Source organism: Oreochromis aureus, linkage group 19 (genome assembly GCF_013358895.1).
Source record: "Oreochromis aureus strain Israel breed Guangdong linkage group 19, ZZ_aureus, whole genome shotgun sequence".
Classification (NCBI taxonomy): domain Eukaryota; kingdom Metazoa; phylum Chordata; class Actinopteri; order Cichliformes; family Cichlidae; genus Oreochromis; species Oreochromis aureus.
This window is the reverse complement of record NC_052960.1, coordinates 23,931,663-23,947,206: the sequence shown is the minus strand read 5'-3', so window position 1 is coordinate 23,947,206 and position 15,544 is coordinate 23,931,663. Positions and strand designations below refer to the sequence as shown.

The following is a 15,544-nucleotide window of genomic DNA, read 5'->3' as shown; positions in this document are numbered from 1 at the left end:
GAACATGCCATGGTCAGTGCAGCCGTGAACTGTGACACATGAACATCAGAATTATGAACAGAGATCATCTGATTGGAGAGTCATTTCCAGGAACAGTAGACATGGTTTGTCTAATTGTAGACTGATTAATATTTAAATTCTTTAAAGCTTTTCCAGCTTTATACAAATCAAAAGTAATCTTTGTCATATTTCACTTTGTAAAGCAGATTCATTTTTGAATAGCAAATTCAAAATGCTCACATGTTTTTTAAGTCTAGCCGACACCTGCAATCATGTTCCATTAATTGGAGTGCAGGATTGCTGGTGCCTGACTTCAATTAGCTTTTGTAGATGTCATTAGCCTAGGGCTTTCCTTACTTTTTCCAAACTACCCTGCAGATGTTTAAATCAACTATACTTTGGCAAAAAGCTTATTTGTATTTTATTAATTTAAACGTCTGTTTGTTCATGATGTGGATGAAGAGATGTTCATATTATCACACAGGTTATTCATAAATGCTGATCATTTTTGTTATTTTATTGTTCTAAAGAGTGGTTAATATTTTTAATCTGTAAGAAGAGAGTTATCAGTAATAGCAGAAATCTTTTTGTACTTTTAAAAATAACAGGATCTGATAATGAGATATTGGAAAAACATATAGCATGTCTTTTCCCCACTGCTCAGGCCCCTGAAACTATGGGAAGTGGGTCTGGAAAATTCCAGATTTTTCAAATGAAAAATGTGCTGCAATACTGATAACAAAATCCCAGAAAATGCATTGTCTGTTGCATTGTATGAATCAATTGTGGGCTTTCCAGTAACCATTCATTTGTATGTTATTGTGTGCGTCTCCTCAGTATCGTCCAGGTTAAGGAGACCCGTCTGACGTCTCTGGCTGCCAATATCTTCATTGGCATATCAGTGTTGCTGTTGCCTCTCCCGCTGCAGTGGATACCCAAACCTGTCCTCTATGGCCTCTTCCTCTACATCGCCCTCACCTCCATCGACGGAAACCAGATGTGCGACCGAATGGCTCTCCTTCTGAAGGAGCAGGTCAGAAAGTGTGTGGTGGAAGGACCAGTTGAATAAATGTGTGTGTCCGTGTCCATATGTCGATAGCAGGGCTCTGCAGATCAAACAGTTGACTGTGTGCCCGGTGCTGGAGGACCAGACACGAGTGAAATGGTATTTGCAAATATAATTTTTGTGCTCGTATATTCACAGTACGAGGTGGATAGTGTTTAGTGAATTAAGACAGATAAGATAAAAAAATTAACATTTTTATTCTAGTATCGTGTATCAAACACATAACAACACTAAAAGAGAATGCTGATTGTGTTGTGTGTCTTATCCTGTGTGTCCGATTTAACCTTCCTTCTGCCTCAGTAAAGATGTAAAGCAAGGGCATTTTTCCCCTACGCTTGGTAATGTCACACACTGGCGCCTCCTAATGATGCTATGAGGAAATGACTTAAAATTTACAGGTTTCACTGTCTAGAAAGCCTGCGTAAGTGTAAATCTGTAGTAGAAGCTGTTATGCTCATGTACATATATAATTATGCAAAGGTTAAACTGAAAATAAAATAAATTTATTAATTAAATAAAAGTAAAACCAAACATTAAAAAATCTCATATAAGTATTGTTCAATTTAATGACCACATTTTTTTTGCTTCGTATGAAATCCAGATCTTTGCCTCTGTTTTCTTCTTCAGATGAATACATTCTCCCTCCTCACCTGTAGATAATTCCGATTTACTGAGTGTACAGGTGCCAACCGAGCTTTAGAAGATGCAGATGTGTCCTGTGATTTTTTTTTTTTTTTTTTTATTTATTTATTTGCTCTTTGTTTGGAATAAGATTAGTACCTGACACCAGATCAGTTGGTGGAGCTAAATTTGTTTTTGCTGCAGCTCGACTGGGATTGCATGTCCTACCAAAAATCAATGTTATTGTGGTATACAGTCACACAGGAGACCCAGACAGTTATTGCACGTTGTAGGAATGAATGCTAAATGTTCGTTGTGATTTAAAATCCAGAGTGCACTTCTTAAAATGCGCGTGTGTTGCCCACTTCCCTTAGTCATTCCTTTAAGTTTGCAGGAGACCCGAGGACAGTGAAGAAGAAGAGCCACAGGGGAGATTGTTTTTTAATCTGTCTTGATCCTCTCACCTCTTGCAGACGTCTTACCCACCTACCCACTACATCCGCAAAGTGCCCCAGAGGAAGATCCACTACTTCACCTTCCTGCAGATGATGCAGCTGCTGGTGCTGTGTACGTTTGGCATGTACCCGATACCGTACATGAAAATGATCTTCCCTCTGGTCATGATCCTCCTAATCCCAATCAGGTACGACTGTGACCACTTTGTCCCGTAAAATTGTTTTCTCGAGTGCTTTAAACCAGGGTGACATTCAGCAGCACACGGGTAATAACAAGAGCTGTGTCTGACCTAAATCTGCCCTCTAGATGAAAAAAGCTTTAAATTACAGTGAAGTCTGGTTTCTGCTGTCTTTTTTTTCTTTCAAAAATCCTCATATCTCTCTAAAAAGCGCTATTATGGGGAATAAAATAGACAAGATGATAAATTATCTTTATTCTGTTTTTAAACTTTAACATTTAATGTGGAATGGGAAAAAAAACTGCAACGTCTGACTAAACGATACCCAAATATTGATCGGAAAGATAAAACTTTGAAACACACTGTATGAAGGCTTTTACCATAATGATAGGATGCAGAATTAAAGCACAGCATACAAGCCTACCGGAAATACCTGAATTTAAAAAGTAAAGTTTCAATTATTTATTAGATGATCACAGTGGATAAATACACTGACGGCTTGAAGATCCATGCATTTTTCATGAGGTAACCTGCATTAGTACATTTTTGTGCAGGGAAGAAGTATTCCAGGGCAGTGCGACAAGCTGTAAACACGACATTGTCATGTTAGCGAGTTAGCAAACAGCTCCCCTATACACGTATGCTGGAGACACGACACAGCATCGCTATTCAGCAAAGTTGTGCTTCAGGTTACTGGGTGCAAGCTAATTCAGTATTCCCCTTTTCACTTGTTTGTTTTGGTTCCCTCCAACTATGTTTTTCCAACTGGATTGTACTACAAATCAGGTTACATTAATGAGTTAAAAATTTGAGTGAAAATTGTCAGTCGTTCTTTTTTCAGTTTGATTTTATAGTGTTAAAGTTGACATTTGATCACCATGAAGGTAAATGTGTATAACATAATCATTTCCTAAAACCATAAAGTGCATCTTTTGAAGTTTGGGGGGTCGTATATTAGCCACTGTAGAAATGTGCTCTTGATTCAATTCAATTCAATTTTATTTATATAGCGCCAAATCACAACAAAAGTCACCTCAAGGCGCTTCATAATGATCACTGGTAACACTGACAAGAATGCGATCAGTTTTATCTGGTAAAATCAGACACTGTAAAGGCTTTGGGGTTTATTTTCTTCTTATGTTTTCTTTCTGCTCTAACAAGCACCGACTGACATGAATTATCTCTGCTCTGTGTTTAGGAACAACGTGCTTCCTCATATCATTGAGGCCAAATACTTGGACATAATGGATGCCCAACACATGTAGCTACAGATGGAATAAGCTCTGGATCCACATAAAGACATCTGGAATTTAAACAAAAAAAACAAAAAAAAAAGAAAATTAACAAAAACATATTTTTCAATGCAAAACTGTATGGAAAGCAAAAAGGAAATATATATCGACTGTTTTGATTTTTGTATCCGATAAGAACATTCTTTTAGGTGAAACACTGGAAAAGTGGCAAGTCATGTGAAGAGGGACGAGAGTCGTGGGAAATATTTTCCAAACATTAAACGGACAGCATCTCTCTGAGGGGGAAATTCTACCGAAAAAAGGAAGGAGAAAAAGAATGAAACATAAAACAGGACCGTCCAGAACTCCCTGTTTCACTTCTGTTTGACCCTGTCAGATTGTTCAGTGCCATATACCTCCATCTTCTCCATTCACACCTTATACTTTTCTATGGTAACACTTTACAATATCCTACTGCAGTGTGTACATCTGTGTTTTAACCTGTGGGCAACTGCTTCAAGTATTCACTAATACTGCTCAAGTAATAAAACTGCTGCCAGTGGAAATTGCGTATTAATTAGAAAGGTGTAATGGCACAATGTCAGTATGAACATTATCTGTTTTTGACACTTTGCACTCACATTGTGTTTTTACACTGCCATACAGGGAGGTTTGCCATCTGTACCCCGTGTTAAGTATTGAAAATCTTTTCCATGGGTCACTTACATGGCAGTAACACTGCGTTTAGGCCGCTGTAAAGAAAATCTTTACCTTAATCATTGTGCAGTGTTGAAACCTTCACATTCCTACACCTTTTAGCTGTGATCCTCCCTTTTATCTATGTAGGACACTTGCGTCCTTACATGTTTTGATTCTAAGTCATTCCAAAAACGTTAGTATTCATTAAGGTGTGTGTGCGTGTGTCTGTGTGTGCGTGTGTGTGTTATGTGTGTGTGCCATCATCTAGCTTTCTGCCGGGTCTTAGAAAACCGAATTTTTAAGGTGGAATTTAAGTGCTCAGATGAATTTTAAAAAATACATTCCACGGGTATATATTATGTGTAATTATTTAGAAAGACAGCACAAACCAAATCATATAGTAAAGTCTTTATGAAATTATGAATATATTAGAATATATTATGGCAGTATATAAAACTTATTATTGTTCAAATCTAGGATTATTTATTTATCATGATGACCGTTTGTCTTTCAAGTGGAGAATGATCATTTTGTGTGTTTACCCTGACCTGCACTTCTCTTTTTGCTCTTTTTCATCCCACAGATACCAAATGTTGTATTCCGAGTGTGTGTCTCACATATGACTCTCCCACAGTTTACATATCAAAGTCCCTTCCAGTTCCATGTCACAGTTCTGGTGCATTGCTAGTAAAGTCAGGTTTAAAAAAAACAAAAAGCATCTGAGAGCTTTGGACTGAACAAAATGCATTTTTCTCCTGTGATCAAGTGTTCAAAAATGAGTTTTAGAATAACCCAGTCTTGTTTTCTATTTAGATGTTATGATTAGATCAGTGCTTGCAGATGTTGTCATGTAATAATCCAGGTGTCTGGAGAGATTAATCTTGTTATCTACAGCTCAAAAAGAAAAAAGATTCTAAGCACTGGTTTGCTTAAAGCATGTCACCTGGGTTTTTGATACAATGTGATGCCAATGGACATGTATCCTACATGAGGAAAAAAAAGTAGCAAGTCAAACAGTAACTTCTCATTAAAACGAATGCAATGCTCAATATTTAGCAATACTGTGTATAAAGCAAAACTTCACCGGTGATATTTGGGTGAACCAGCAAAGGCGGACCCATCACTGAAGCAATGACAGGCCAGCTGTATTTTTACAACAGCACCTTTTCAGTCCATCCTCATGGTACAAACGCTGCTCTGCGCTGATTTGATTACGTTACACATCAAGAGGAAAAAATACATAAAAATATATATATATATATATATATATAGATACACACACATAAATAAATAAAAAATATATTTGCCTGTCAAAGAGGCATCCACAGTGGCAGATTTTTATTATGGTTTTGTTGCTTTCCCAATATCCAAATGGCAGCTCCTGCACTTCTGTTCAACTTTGTCTTACAGATGTGAGAAAGATGTCCAATTTAAGCAGATGGATGTCTCATGCTGAGATAGCAAGGCATAAAAGCCTGCAAGCATTTGCATAATCCTTGGACTAAGCCTTAAGACAGCACTGGTGAAAGCAGGACGAGATTGTGAGGTATGAAGGAATATGTACAGTTTGCAATGCGAAGTTTAGTTTTTATCAACTATCCATTATAATCCAACGCAAGGTATTAGTTTCTAACTTTGGACTGAGATTTACTGATTCTTCTTCTTATGTGACAGTACTGTTGTTGTTCCTTGATATCCTCACTGTACTGATCATTTTGGAATAGCAGCAAACTTCTCTCAGAGGACTTGATATTGGATTTGGGATGAAAGATACTACTCCGTTTGTGAAACCTTGACTTCCCCTTCCTCCTAATTGGATTTGTTTGAAATTGCGTACTGTGATGTTTTGTTTAGGTTAACCCCCCCTCTTTTCTGATTTCATATAGCCTACTTTTTCTAATCATGAATGTATGATGTGTGGATTTTTATATAGCATACTAATTTAGGTGTCAAACAGAATCTGTAATTTTGTCAAAAAGATCAGCTATATTTGTAAGCTGTAAGATGTAAAATGAGAAAAAATAGTTATCAAAACAGAATGTGTTGGTTTACTATAGAGTGTGTGTGTGTGTGTATATAATATATATATACACACACACACACTCTACACTGAAAAAGAGAGATTATCTCAAGCTGTTTGCCAAATAAAAAGTAGTAGTGATGTAAATAAGTGTGTGCTTGTGCTCACTGCGAATTGGTGATCAGATTGTCGTAATGTTTGATATTTATATTAGTGCCCTTTAGACAAAGGTTCCTTCTAATGTTATTGACCACCTTGACCATTTATCTACGGCCACTACCAGGACAAAACGTTCCCCTCAGCAGCCTTGTTCATTTAGAGGATATTACAAAAGGTCAAGACATTATGTGCCACATGGTTACATAAAGAATGCAGTGTATTTTCAGTATGCTAATCTGCTGTGGAAGTAAGGAGGTAATCAACTCAAAATAACTTCTGGGTAGTGCAAGTAATGCAGCTGTAGGACCGTGTGTGAAATACAGCTCCATACTGCAAACATGCATGTATTTCTACTTATGGTTCTCATTTTTTGTCACAATCTTTTGTTTTAATAAAAATAAAAACCCACTCCTACATATATAAATTACAGAGAGATTTTTATGTATGTTAACACGTTTCCAAAAATATTAAGTTAGCTGTTATTTCACCTATAAATTTCCTGCTCTGTTGGGAATTAATAGCCATTGTTGATGCTTGAAGTATCAGCCTTCCATTGAAACAAACCTCAGTGTAAACGCTATTATCAATGTTACTGACATTCATCCTCACATGGGGATAAAACCCTTCAACCGCTCTTTAACCAGTAGATGTATTTACAGCGCCGCTTTCAGGACAGTTTTTATATTCCCAACTTCACCGAAAAGGGATCCTGTGTGCATTGGTACCATAATTACTGAATGAGTAATTACGTGTTTTTAATAAATATCTGTATATCTCGAACTGATGTATAGGCAGAAAAAAATATCAATTTTTAGAGTATAACATCGTCTCTGTGTTGTCGCTGCTGGACTGCACCTGCGCAGATGACCGCAGATCTCCAAGTCATAAGAAACCTGGCAGTTGATCAGCTCTGTGGGGTTATTAGAGGCACGCGGACAGAGTCGCGTTAAATAAGTTAAGTCCCTCTGCCGCTCTGGGCTGCATGGTGCGGAGCTCTGACTGTATAAAAGATAGACGACACGACAGCACTTTCTCCCATGGTGCAAAAATGAAGCCAAAATATCCCCCTTGTGGGAGCTGCCATATTGCGCTTTTGGAGCCGAAGCCTGCGCAGGAGTGACTTGAGGTGGAGCGACTGCGTCACTTTCCCACCCACACGCCCGCTGGATGTGACCGCGAACACGCCCCCCTTACACTAGTTACGTAGCCTGGCTGCTCCATCATTAATCTGATTTTACTCCTCGCCAAATCCCACATCCATAAATGTAAGTTGTCAAGCAAGAAACCACACTTTCTCACTTTTAGGAAAGAAATTGAAATCTATGTGAATACAATTTGTTGCTCTGACAACAAAAAAGCTTTAAAAACCGTAAATATTTGTAATATGTTTAATGCCCTTGTTTAATTATCCAACGTCACTGTATCTCTCGCTTTTTATTTTTTCTTTCCCCTTTTAATTTTGATATGTATCTTACCTGTTTAATTTAACACACTCTTCCATTGTATTATAATTTTGCAGTACATTGTTTCCTCCGTGTATTATATTTGTTGTTCCTGTTCCTCCTGAAATAAAGCTGGAGAAAAAAAAAACATAAACTGGAGGCCAGGCTTTTTTTTTATCTGCTGATGGGGTTTACCGCGACTGTCAATGTCCATATTGTGAAAAAGACACCCAGCTTATCATTTTATAGTTCTACAACATCTGAAATCACTGTTAATTTTTTCCTAAATTAGCCGCTAGCATTCGCACTGTGTTAGAGGCTTGTTGCTAGCAAGTTAGCGCTGGTATACACCTGTTACTCTAATAGTCTGTATTTTTGAATGATTCCTTAGTTTTTGTTATCCATTTTTAAACAGATGACATCAGCTGCATACTCCACAGAGACCCAGAGTTACTATTACTATCAAAAATGTAACACTGTCCTTTGAGATTTTAACAGAAGACTGAGTGCAATGAATCTAAAACTGTTTAGATCTTCAGAGCCCTCTTTAAAAACAGCAGCAGAAGGTTTCAGTAGTGTATTGTAATTTGTTCTTTTCATTTAATAATAGAGTCCACATAATTATTACCAGCTACACCCACCATGGGAGAAACTGGTGAGGGAGACCATCAGGACCAAGCTGGATTTCCTGGGTCCAGAGGTTTGTAGAAATCCAGATGTTCTGTTGACCCACTGAGAGAGGCATCATTTCAGAAACATCAGAAAAACTGAAGTTCATCGCAGGGATCAAGGAGGACCTCATGATCTTCACCACCAGCTCCCTTACAGGGAAATCTTCAGAACCCCACTGTAGGCCCACTCCAGAAGAGACTTCTGGTTTGTCTAATGTTATAAATACTTGGATAATCCTCAGCAGCTCTGGACTTTTACATAAAGATATTATATTAAAAAATATATTATCCTCTCTGCTCACTGGTATGAATGACTCTGAATTACTTTGTAGTAAATAACACACTATTGGGAAGGAAAAAAAAAACTGAAAGAATTCCAGATCACCAGTTTTTAGTTAACCTTCATCAGGTTTTATTTAAGTGTGTCAGGGAAAATCTCATGTGCTCTTCATGTGGCTGAGTGCATTCAGTGTTTAAAACAGAACCTCTACAGGTCTCAGATAGCAGCTTTCTGAAACACCAGACTGCTGATATATAGTGACAGTGACAGGGGTGATTAATCCTTTTGACTTTATCAATAAAACAGCTGCAGCTTTCATCAGTTAATTTTGGAGTTAACGTGAACATGTTGAATGATCTGTCTGCTTTCACTGGGTGGTGCTGAGGTCTGAATCTGAGGGCAGCTCCTGTAATCACAAAGAGAACAGAATCATCACAAACTGAAATATAAAGTTTATCTCTCAAATCTGAAATAAAGCTGATCCTTCTTAGTCCTCACAGAGTTCTACTCTTACATTCTTTCAGTTCTACAGTTCTGCTGACATATGAGCTGCTTATTAAAAAAAAGAACAAAGCCTTATATACTATACATACTATATAAACAACATATATAAACAGATTTTCCAATATAATATTTACCTTTGAGTTGTTGGTGCTTTGTAAATGGAAGTCAAAGGAGTTTGCAAAGAAAGGCGTCTGGACTTCTTTAAGTTGCTTGAAGACGTTTCACCTCTCATCCGAGAAGCTTCTTCAGTTCTAAGGTCAAATGGCCGAGAGTCCCAGATTTAAACCCAGTGGGAGTATCCCCCCAAGGAGGGACAAAGGACCCCCTGGTGATCCTCTAATCACATGCGCCAAGGTGTGAAAGCGGGTGTGGGACCTAATCAGCCAGGGTTTCGGGTGAGCCCATTGTGAAACCTGGCCCCACCTTGTCATGTGAATTCCTGAGGTCAGATGGCCCAGGATGTGAGTGGGCGTTAAGGCGTCTGGGGAGGGAACTCAAAACTGGATTATAGATGGCAGAGAGTTGGTGTCGTAAACCACCGCCTCTGTTCAAAGATGGTCGCTCACAGTGGACATAGATGGCCTCTTTCACTCTTCTTTCAAACCATCTGTCCTCCCTGTCCAAAATGTGAACATTGGCATCCTCGAAAGAGTGACCTTTATCCTTAAGATGCAGATGGACTGCTGAGTCTTGTCCTGTGGAGGTGGCTCTTCTATGTTGTGCCATACGCTTGTGAAGTGGCTGTTTGGTCTCTCCAATGTAGACGTCCGGGCATTCCTCTCTGCACTGTACCGCATACACCACGTTGTTCAGTCTGTGTTTTGGAGTTTTGTCTTTCGGGTGAACCAGTTTGTGTCTGAGTGTGTTGCTTGGTCTGAAGTACACTGGGATGTCATGCTTGGAGAAAACTCTCCTGAGTTTCTCTGATACACCGGCTACATAGGGGATGACAATGTTGTTGCGTCTGTCTTTCTTATCCTCCCTCGCTGGTGTCTGATCTTCTTTTCTGTGCCTCTTTGCTGACTTTATGAACGCCCAGTTAGGATAACCACATGTTTTCAGTGCTTCCTTTACATGTGTGTGTTCCTTCTTTTTCTCTTCAGGCTTAGAGGGAACAAGTTCTGCCCGGTGGTGTAGGGTCCTAATTACTCCAAGTTTGTGTTCCAGAGGGTGATGGGAGTCAAAGAGGAGGTACTGGTCCGTGTGTGTGGGCTTCCGGTAAACTTCAATGTTGAGGTTGCCATTCTCTTCAATGTGCACAGCGCAGTCCAGGAAAGGCAAACAGTTATCCTTTGTGTCTTCCCTGGTGAACTTGATGTTTTTATCCATGGCGTTAAAGTGCGCAGTGAAGGATTCCACTTCTTGTGTCTTGATTTTGACCCAGGTGTCATCTACATATCTGTACCAGTGGCTGGGTGCTCCTCCTTTGAAAGAGCCAAGAGCCTTTCTTTCAACTTCCTCCATGTAAAGGTTGGCTACAATAGGTGACACAGGGGAGCCCATGGCACAGCCATGTTTTTGTCTGTAGAAGCCTTCGTTGTATTTGAAGTATGTTGTGGTAAGGCAGAGGTCTAACAGTGTGCAGATCTGATCGGGTGTGAAGTTGGTCCTGTCTTCCAAGGAGCTGTCTTCTTGTAGTCGTTTTCTGACAGTCTCCACTGCTTCCGTGGTGGGTATGCAAGTGAAGAGAGAGACTACATCAAAGGACACCATGGTTTCATCTGGATCCAGGGTAAGTTTCTGGACCTTGTCGGTGAAGTCAGTGGAGTTCTTGATGTGGGTGTGGGTGTTCCCCACGAGAGGTGCAAGGATGGTAGCAAGGTGTTTTGCAATGTTATAAGTGGCTGAGTTTATGCTACTGACTATGGGTCTGAGTGGGACCCCTTCCTTGTGGATCTTAGGAAGTCCATAAATGCAGGGTATGGCATCCCCTGGATAAAGGCGGTGATATGTGAGGCGGTCAATGATTTTGTCCTTTTCAAGGTCTTGAAGGCAAGCTATAACTTTCTTTTTGTAGCTGCTTGTGGGGTCTCGTTTTAAAGCTTCGTAGGTGTTGTTGTCACTGAGGAGAAGCTTCTCGGATGAGAGGTGAAACGTCTTCAAGCAACTTAAAGAAGTCCAGACGCCTTTCTTTGCAAACTCCTTTGACTACGATGACCTGGATGACTGAGAACCTTCACAGACATTTTGTAAATGGAAATCTCCAGAGACGAGAAGATGGAGCAGGTTTGCAGTCCTGGTTCACTCTGCTCCTGCATTGTGGTCACCAACATACAGCAATGTTAAAGCTGCTGCCTGAGTACTGAAAAACAAATATTAATGCTACAAATTATTTCTCTTAAAGGATGTAAGCTGTACAGAGTACTGCACATGTAACTTTGTGATCATTAACATGAATTCAGATTAGTTTTTTAACCTGAATATTTGAAACAAACTCTGTAAAAATAAAAATAAAAATACAGAGTCGGTGCTAAAAAAAAAACAATTAATTAGTGGGAAAATTACATAAGAAACCCCCATAAATTTTAACTTAATCTGCCTGCTCTATCTGCCATTCCCGAACAGAGATAAACAAGTTTCACCGTGAGTGCAGCTGCCAGTCAAAGAATCAAACTTACAGGAAAGGAGACCCCTTGAATATAAATGATGAGGACTATTGATAGTTAAAGAATCTTTGGAGAAATTTTTATTTTAGTCCGACCCCAGTCCCATCTGCTAACATGGAGGAGGTGGGATTTATGACCTATACTGCAGCCAGACACCAGGGGGCGATAGAGACGTTTTGGCTTCATTTTTGGGGAGCTGTCGCGTCGTCCATGTTATGAGTTGTGTGAAAGGTCAAGTTAGGCGTGCAATGTGATATGAGGTTGTACTTAAGCTCTCAAGGTTACGTGACAGAACAAATTCATTTTTAAATAACTCATGACCAAAACTAGCAAAATTTGGCATACACAATGAAGTCGGTTCCTAGACGATGTATTTAGTGAAAAAACTGATTATGTGAGGGTAGCCAGTAGTAGCCTCAGTGTGGGTACAAAGTTCTCTCCGTGAATACAGTGAAATGACATTAAAGAATCATATAGAAATATCACTGTTTCTTCGTGTGTATAGAAAATGTACAATGATTTAAAGTCAACCCTGAAGTTACCCACATAAGCTTAAAGCCTTTCTTCACAGTATAGAGGCCTATGAAACAGGATTTTTGACTTATCCAGATAACTTCAAAGCTGATCCTAAAGTTATCCAATTTTTTAATAGCGTGACTTGACACTATACAAGGACATTTTAGGTTTAACATGATCTACTTTCATGTAATGAAAACGCTGAAAGGCGTTTAAAAGGAGGAGGTGCTGAGGAAGCCTCCGTTACTAACGCCGTTAAAACGAGTTTTTCAGCAGCAGACTGAAGGCTGACGCATTGGCTGCTCTCACCGTTGTCGCGCGCCCCGCAGGTAAAGTTAATTAGTTAGTTGAACTGAAAAACTTTCAAATAATCCGCTTTTCTGTCGCTTGGAACATTTTTGGCGATGTCAACAACAAATCCGGAGCAGCAGTCGCTGGGGGCGGGGCCGATGGAACAGTAATTTCCGGTGACGTCATGGGCTTGCCTTTGAACCTTTGAACTTTCCTTTGACGTCGCCAGCTCCAAACCCCTTAAATAGGACAGTCCTGCTTACTTTTTACATGCTTTCACAGTGGAAGGTGCATTTCAGACGCGTTCAACTCAAAACATACCAAATTATCATTTAACTCATCCCACAAAATATATAAAAAAATGGAAGACAAATACTTAAATACTGAGGACATTGAGGAAATCACAGCAGCACATATTTATCCTGTGATCAGATCTTTCTTTGAAAATTTGACGGCTGTACAGTGGCATACCATTAGATCAGGAGACTTGGACATTGCCACTAAGAGTCTTCTAGGAGAGCTCATTGTAGGGATAACTGAAATAGGTTTGAAACACTTTGAAATGATGACTCAGAATGCCAACACTGAAATATCAGAAGATGTACTTCCACAGGCTTTTGCTAAAGCTTTGGAAATGGTTCCTCAGGGCGACAAGGGAAGTACTGAAAACTTAGAACATCTGCTTGCTAAGGAGGTTGTGCTAAGTATTATATCTGCACAGTCTTCTGACAGCAAAACAAGTTTTGGAGAACGCGAGCACATCCTTCCTCCAAAACGGCTGAACAAAATGATCCATTTTGTTGGGAGAATGATTAGAGCTTTCATCTCCAAGATAAATTATTTCAGCACGAGCACTGATACCAGTAGCTCCAGTAGCTCCAGTGATTCAGATGAGGACACTAAAATGTTAGATAGTCCAAGTGTTCCAAAAGAATATCTGGATCAAGGATATAAAACACCCACGATAGGCTCCCAGGACAGCTTAGATAGTGAATTTCTGGAAACTGTGACATTTCACATCAAAAATGCTGCTGATAATTTTTTTCCACTTTTGCATAAAACTATGTCTCCTCATTATAACAAGGAGCAACCACAAACAACTGAAGAGATTGAGGAAATTGCAAGACAGCTCACATTCTTAGTTGAGGCAAAGATTCAATGTTCTCTAGAGCGTGGTGAAGTTACCACTCCCACATCATTTACAGAGAAATGGAAGCAGTCGGTACAAAACAACACAGGTAAGCTCAAAACATTTTTTGCGAAGCAATTTGCAAAAGCGACAATTCTTCGCATTGCCAAAAACACCAGGGCTAAATTCCAGAGAAAGGAGAAAGTTGAAAGCAGTGAATCGGTGGAGGAGCTTGTTAATGATGTCGACTTGCTGCTTCAGACTGTAAAAGATTGTAATTCAAATGAGTTTGAACTATTTAAACAAATTTCGATCGGCAAATCTCTGGAGTTCACCCAGGCCCTCACAGACATGCTAAATAAATATGCTGTAGGGGACATGGGACCTGAAACTTTACCTGATTGTTTCAGAACAGCACATGTAAACCTACAAGTGAAAGTTTTCTTGGCACTCATGAGATGGTGGTTATGCACCCAAGCTGAGAGCCATAGTCAGAGTGTAATGCTTGCAATACTTGGGACTCAAGAACCACAGACAGAACCACAGACAGAACCACAGACGGAACCACAGACAGAACCACAGACGGAACCACAGACAGAAACACAGACACAACCACAGACAGAAACACAGACACAACCACAGACACAACCACAGACACAACCACAGACAGAAACACAGACACAACCACAGACAGAACCACAGACAGAAACACAGACACAACCACAGACACAACCACAGACAGAACCACAGACGATGGAAAGAATTCCAGTTGTAACGTCCCAACCAAAACCTGAGCCGTTTGTACTAGATGATCCTGTACACAAAGCTTACATTAAAATAGTCCTTCATAAATTATTTAACCGCATAGCTAAAAAATTAAAGATGAAGTGCACTTGTGTAGGCACACAGAAGATCCACACCTGGCTTTTGGAAGAAGTATGGGGCGAACTCAGGGATAAAAAACTTACTATAACTCCACAAAACCTAAAAAATCTGGAAAAGTACATTCTTAGAGACTTGCGCAATTTCTTTGGGAGTGTCGAAACTGTTCAGGTTGCTCTGGAGTTACAGAAATCCATAGCTGTAAAAATCATTACACATTGCTTGACTGAACATCTGTCAGACACAAAAAAGAAGCCAAATGCCATTGTCAGGTTTTTCACTGCGTTGACCAAAGCCATCACCAAGCCATTTAGACGCACAACTTGAAGTGGTGGTTTTTAACATCAACTTAGTATTCATCTTGAAGGAAAAACAGTCATCTTTTTCCTTGCAGATGAATACCGAAATACATAACATCAAAAATGTCGTAGCAAGAGAGAAATTTGATTATAACTGGATTCAAATCCCCCAACCGGTCTCGGCAGATGGCCGCCCGCCTGAGCCTGGTTCTGCCGCAGGTTTCCTCCCATTAAAGGGGGGTTTTTCCTGCCCACTGTTGCCAAGTGCTTGCTCATAGGGGATCATAAGATTGTTGGGGTTTTCTCTCTTGCATTGTAGGGTCTTTATAATATAAAGCACTTTCAATCAGCTTTTGTTATTGGGCCCTATTTAAATCAAATTGATGAGCAATTTGAGAAAATTTTCCAAATCAATAAAACAAATTCTAAATTTTAACTTGTATTTCTGTCTCTTTTTATTTTCTGACTGTCATTGGATTGTCTTTTAAATGAA

The 15,544-nt window shown here is 39.5% G+C and overlaps 1 protein-coding gene and 1 long non-coding RNA gene across 5 annotated transcripts in view; one reads left to right on the top strand and one right to left on the bottom strand.

The window, feature by feature from the left end:
* Positions 1 to 8,831, top strand: part of slc4a11 (solute carrier family 4 member 11) — a 105,263-nt gene extending 96,432 nt beyond the window's left edge. For 2 of the 4 annotated variants that reach the window (XM_031750953.2, XM_031750954.2), the window contains exons 18-20: positions 838 to 1,033; positions 2,161 to 2,330; positions 3,520 to 7,974. In XM_031750953.2, the coding sequence (XP_031606813.1) occupies positions 838 to 1,033; positions 2,161 to 2,330; positions 3,520 to 3,586 (433 nt within the window). In that variant the 3' untranslated portion in view covers positions 3,587 to 7,974. Of the gene's footprint in view, positions 1 to 837; positions 1,034 to 2,160; positions 2,331 to 3,519; positions 7,975 to 8,483 lie in introns of those variants that run through there. The other 2 variants (XR_005609413.1, XR_005609414.1) reach the window with 2 other exon arrangements.
* A 101-nt stretch (positions 8,832 to 8,932) lies between these two features.
* Positions 8,933 to 9,599, bottom strand: LOC120434812. The gene is made up of 2 exons (XR_005609376.1): positions 9,463 to 9,599; positions 8,933 to 9,230 (listed from the first exon to the last, which is right to left on the bottom strand). It is a non-coding gene; the product is annotated as an uncharacterized LOC120434812 (long non-coding RNA).
* Between the last annotated feature and the right edge of the window lie 5,945 nt (positions 9,600 to 15,544).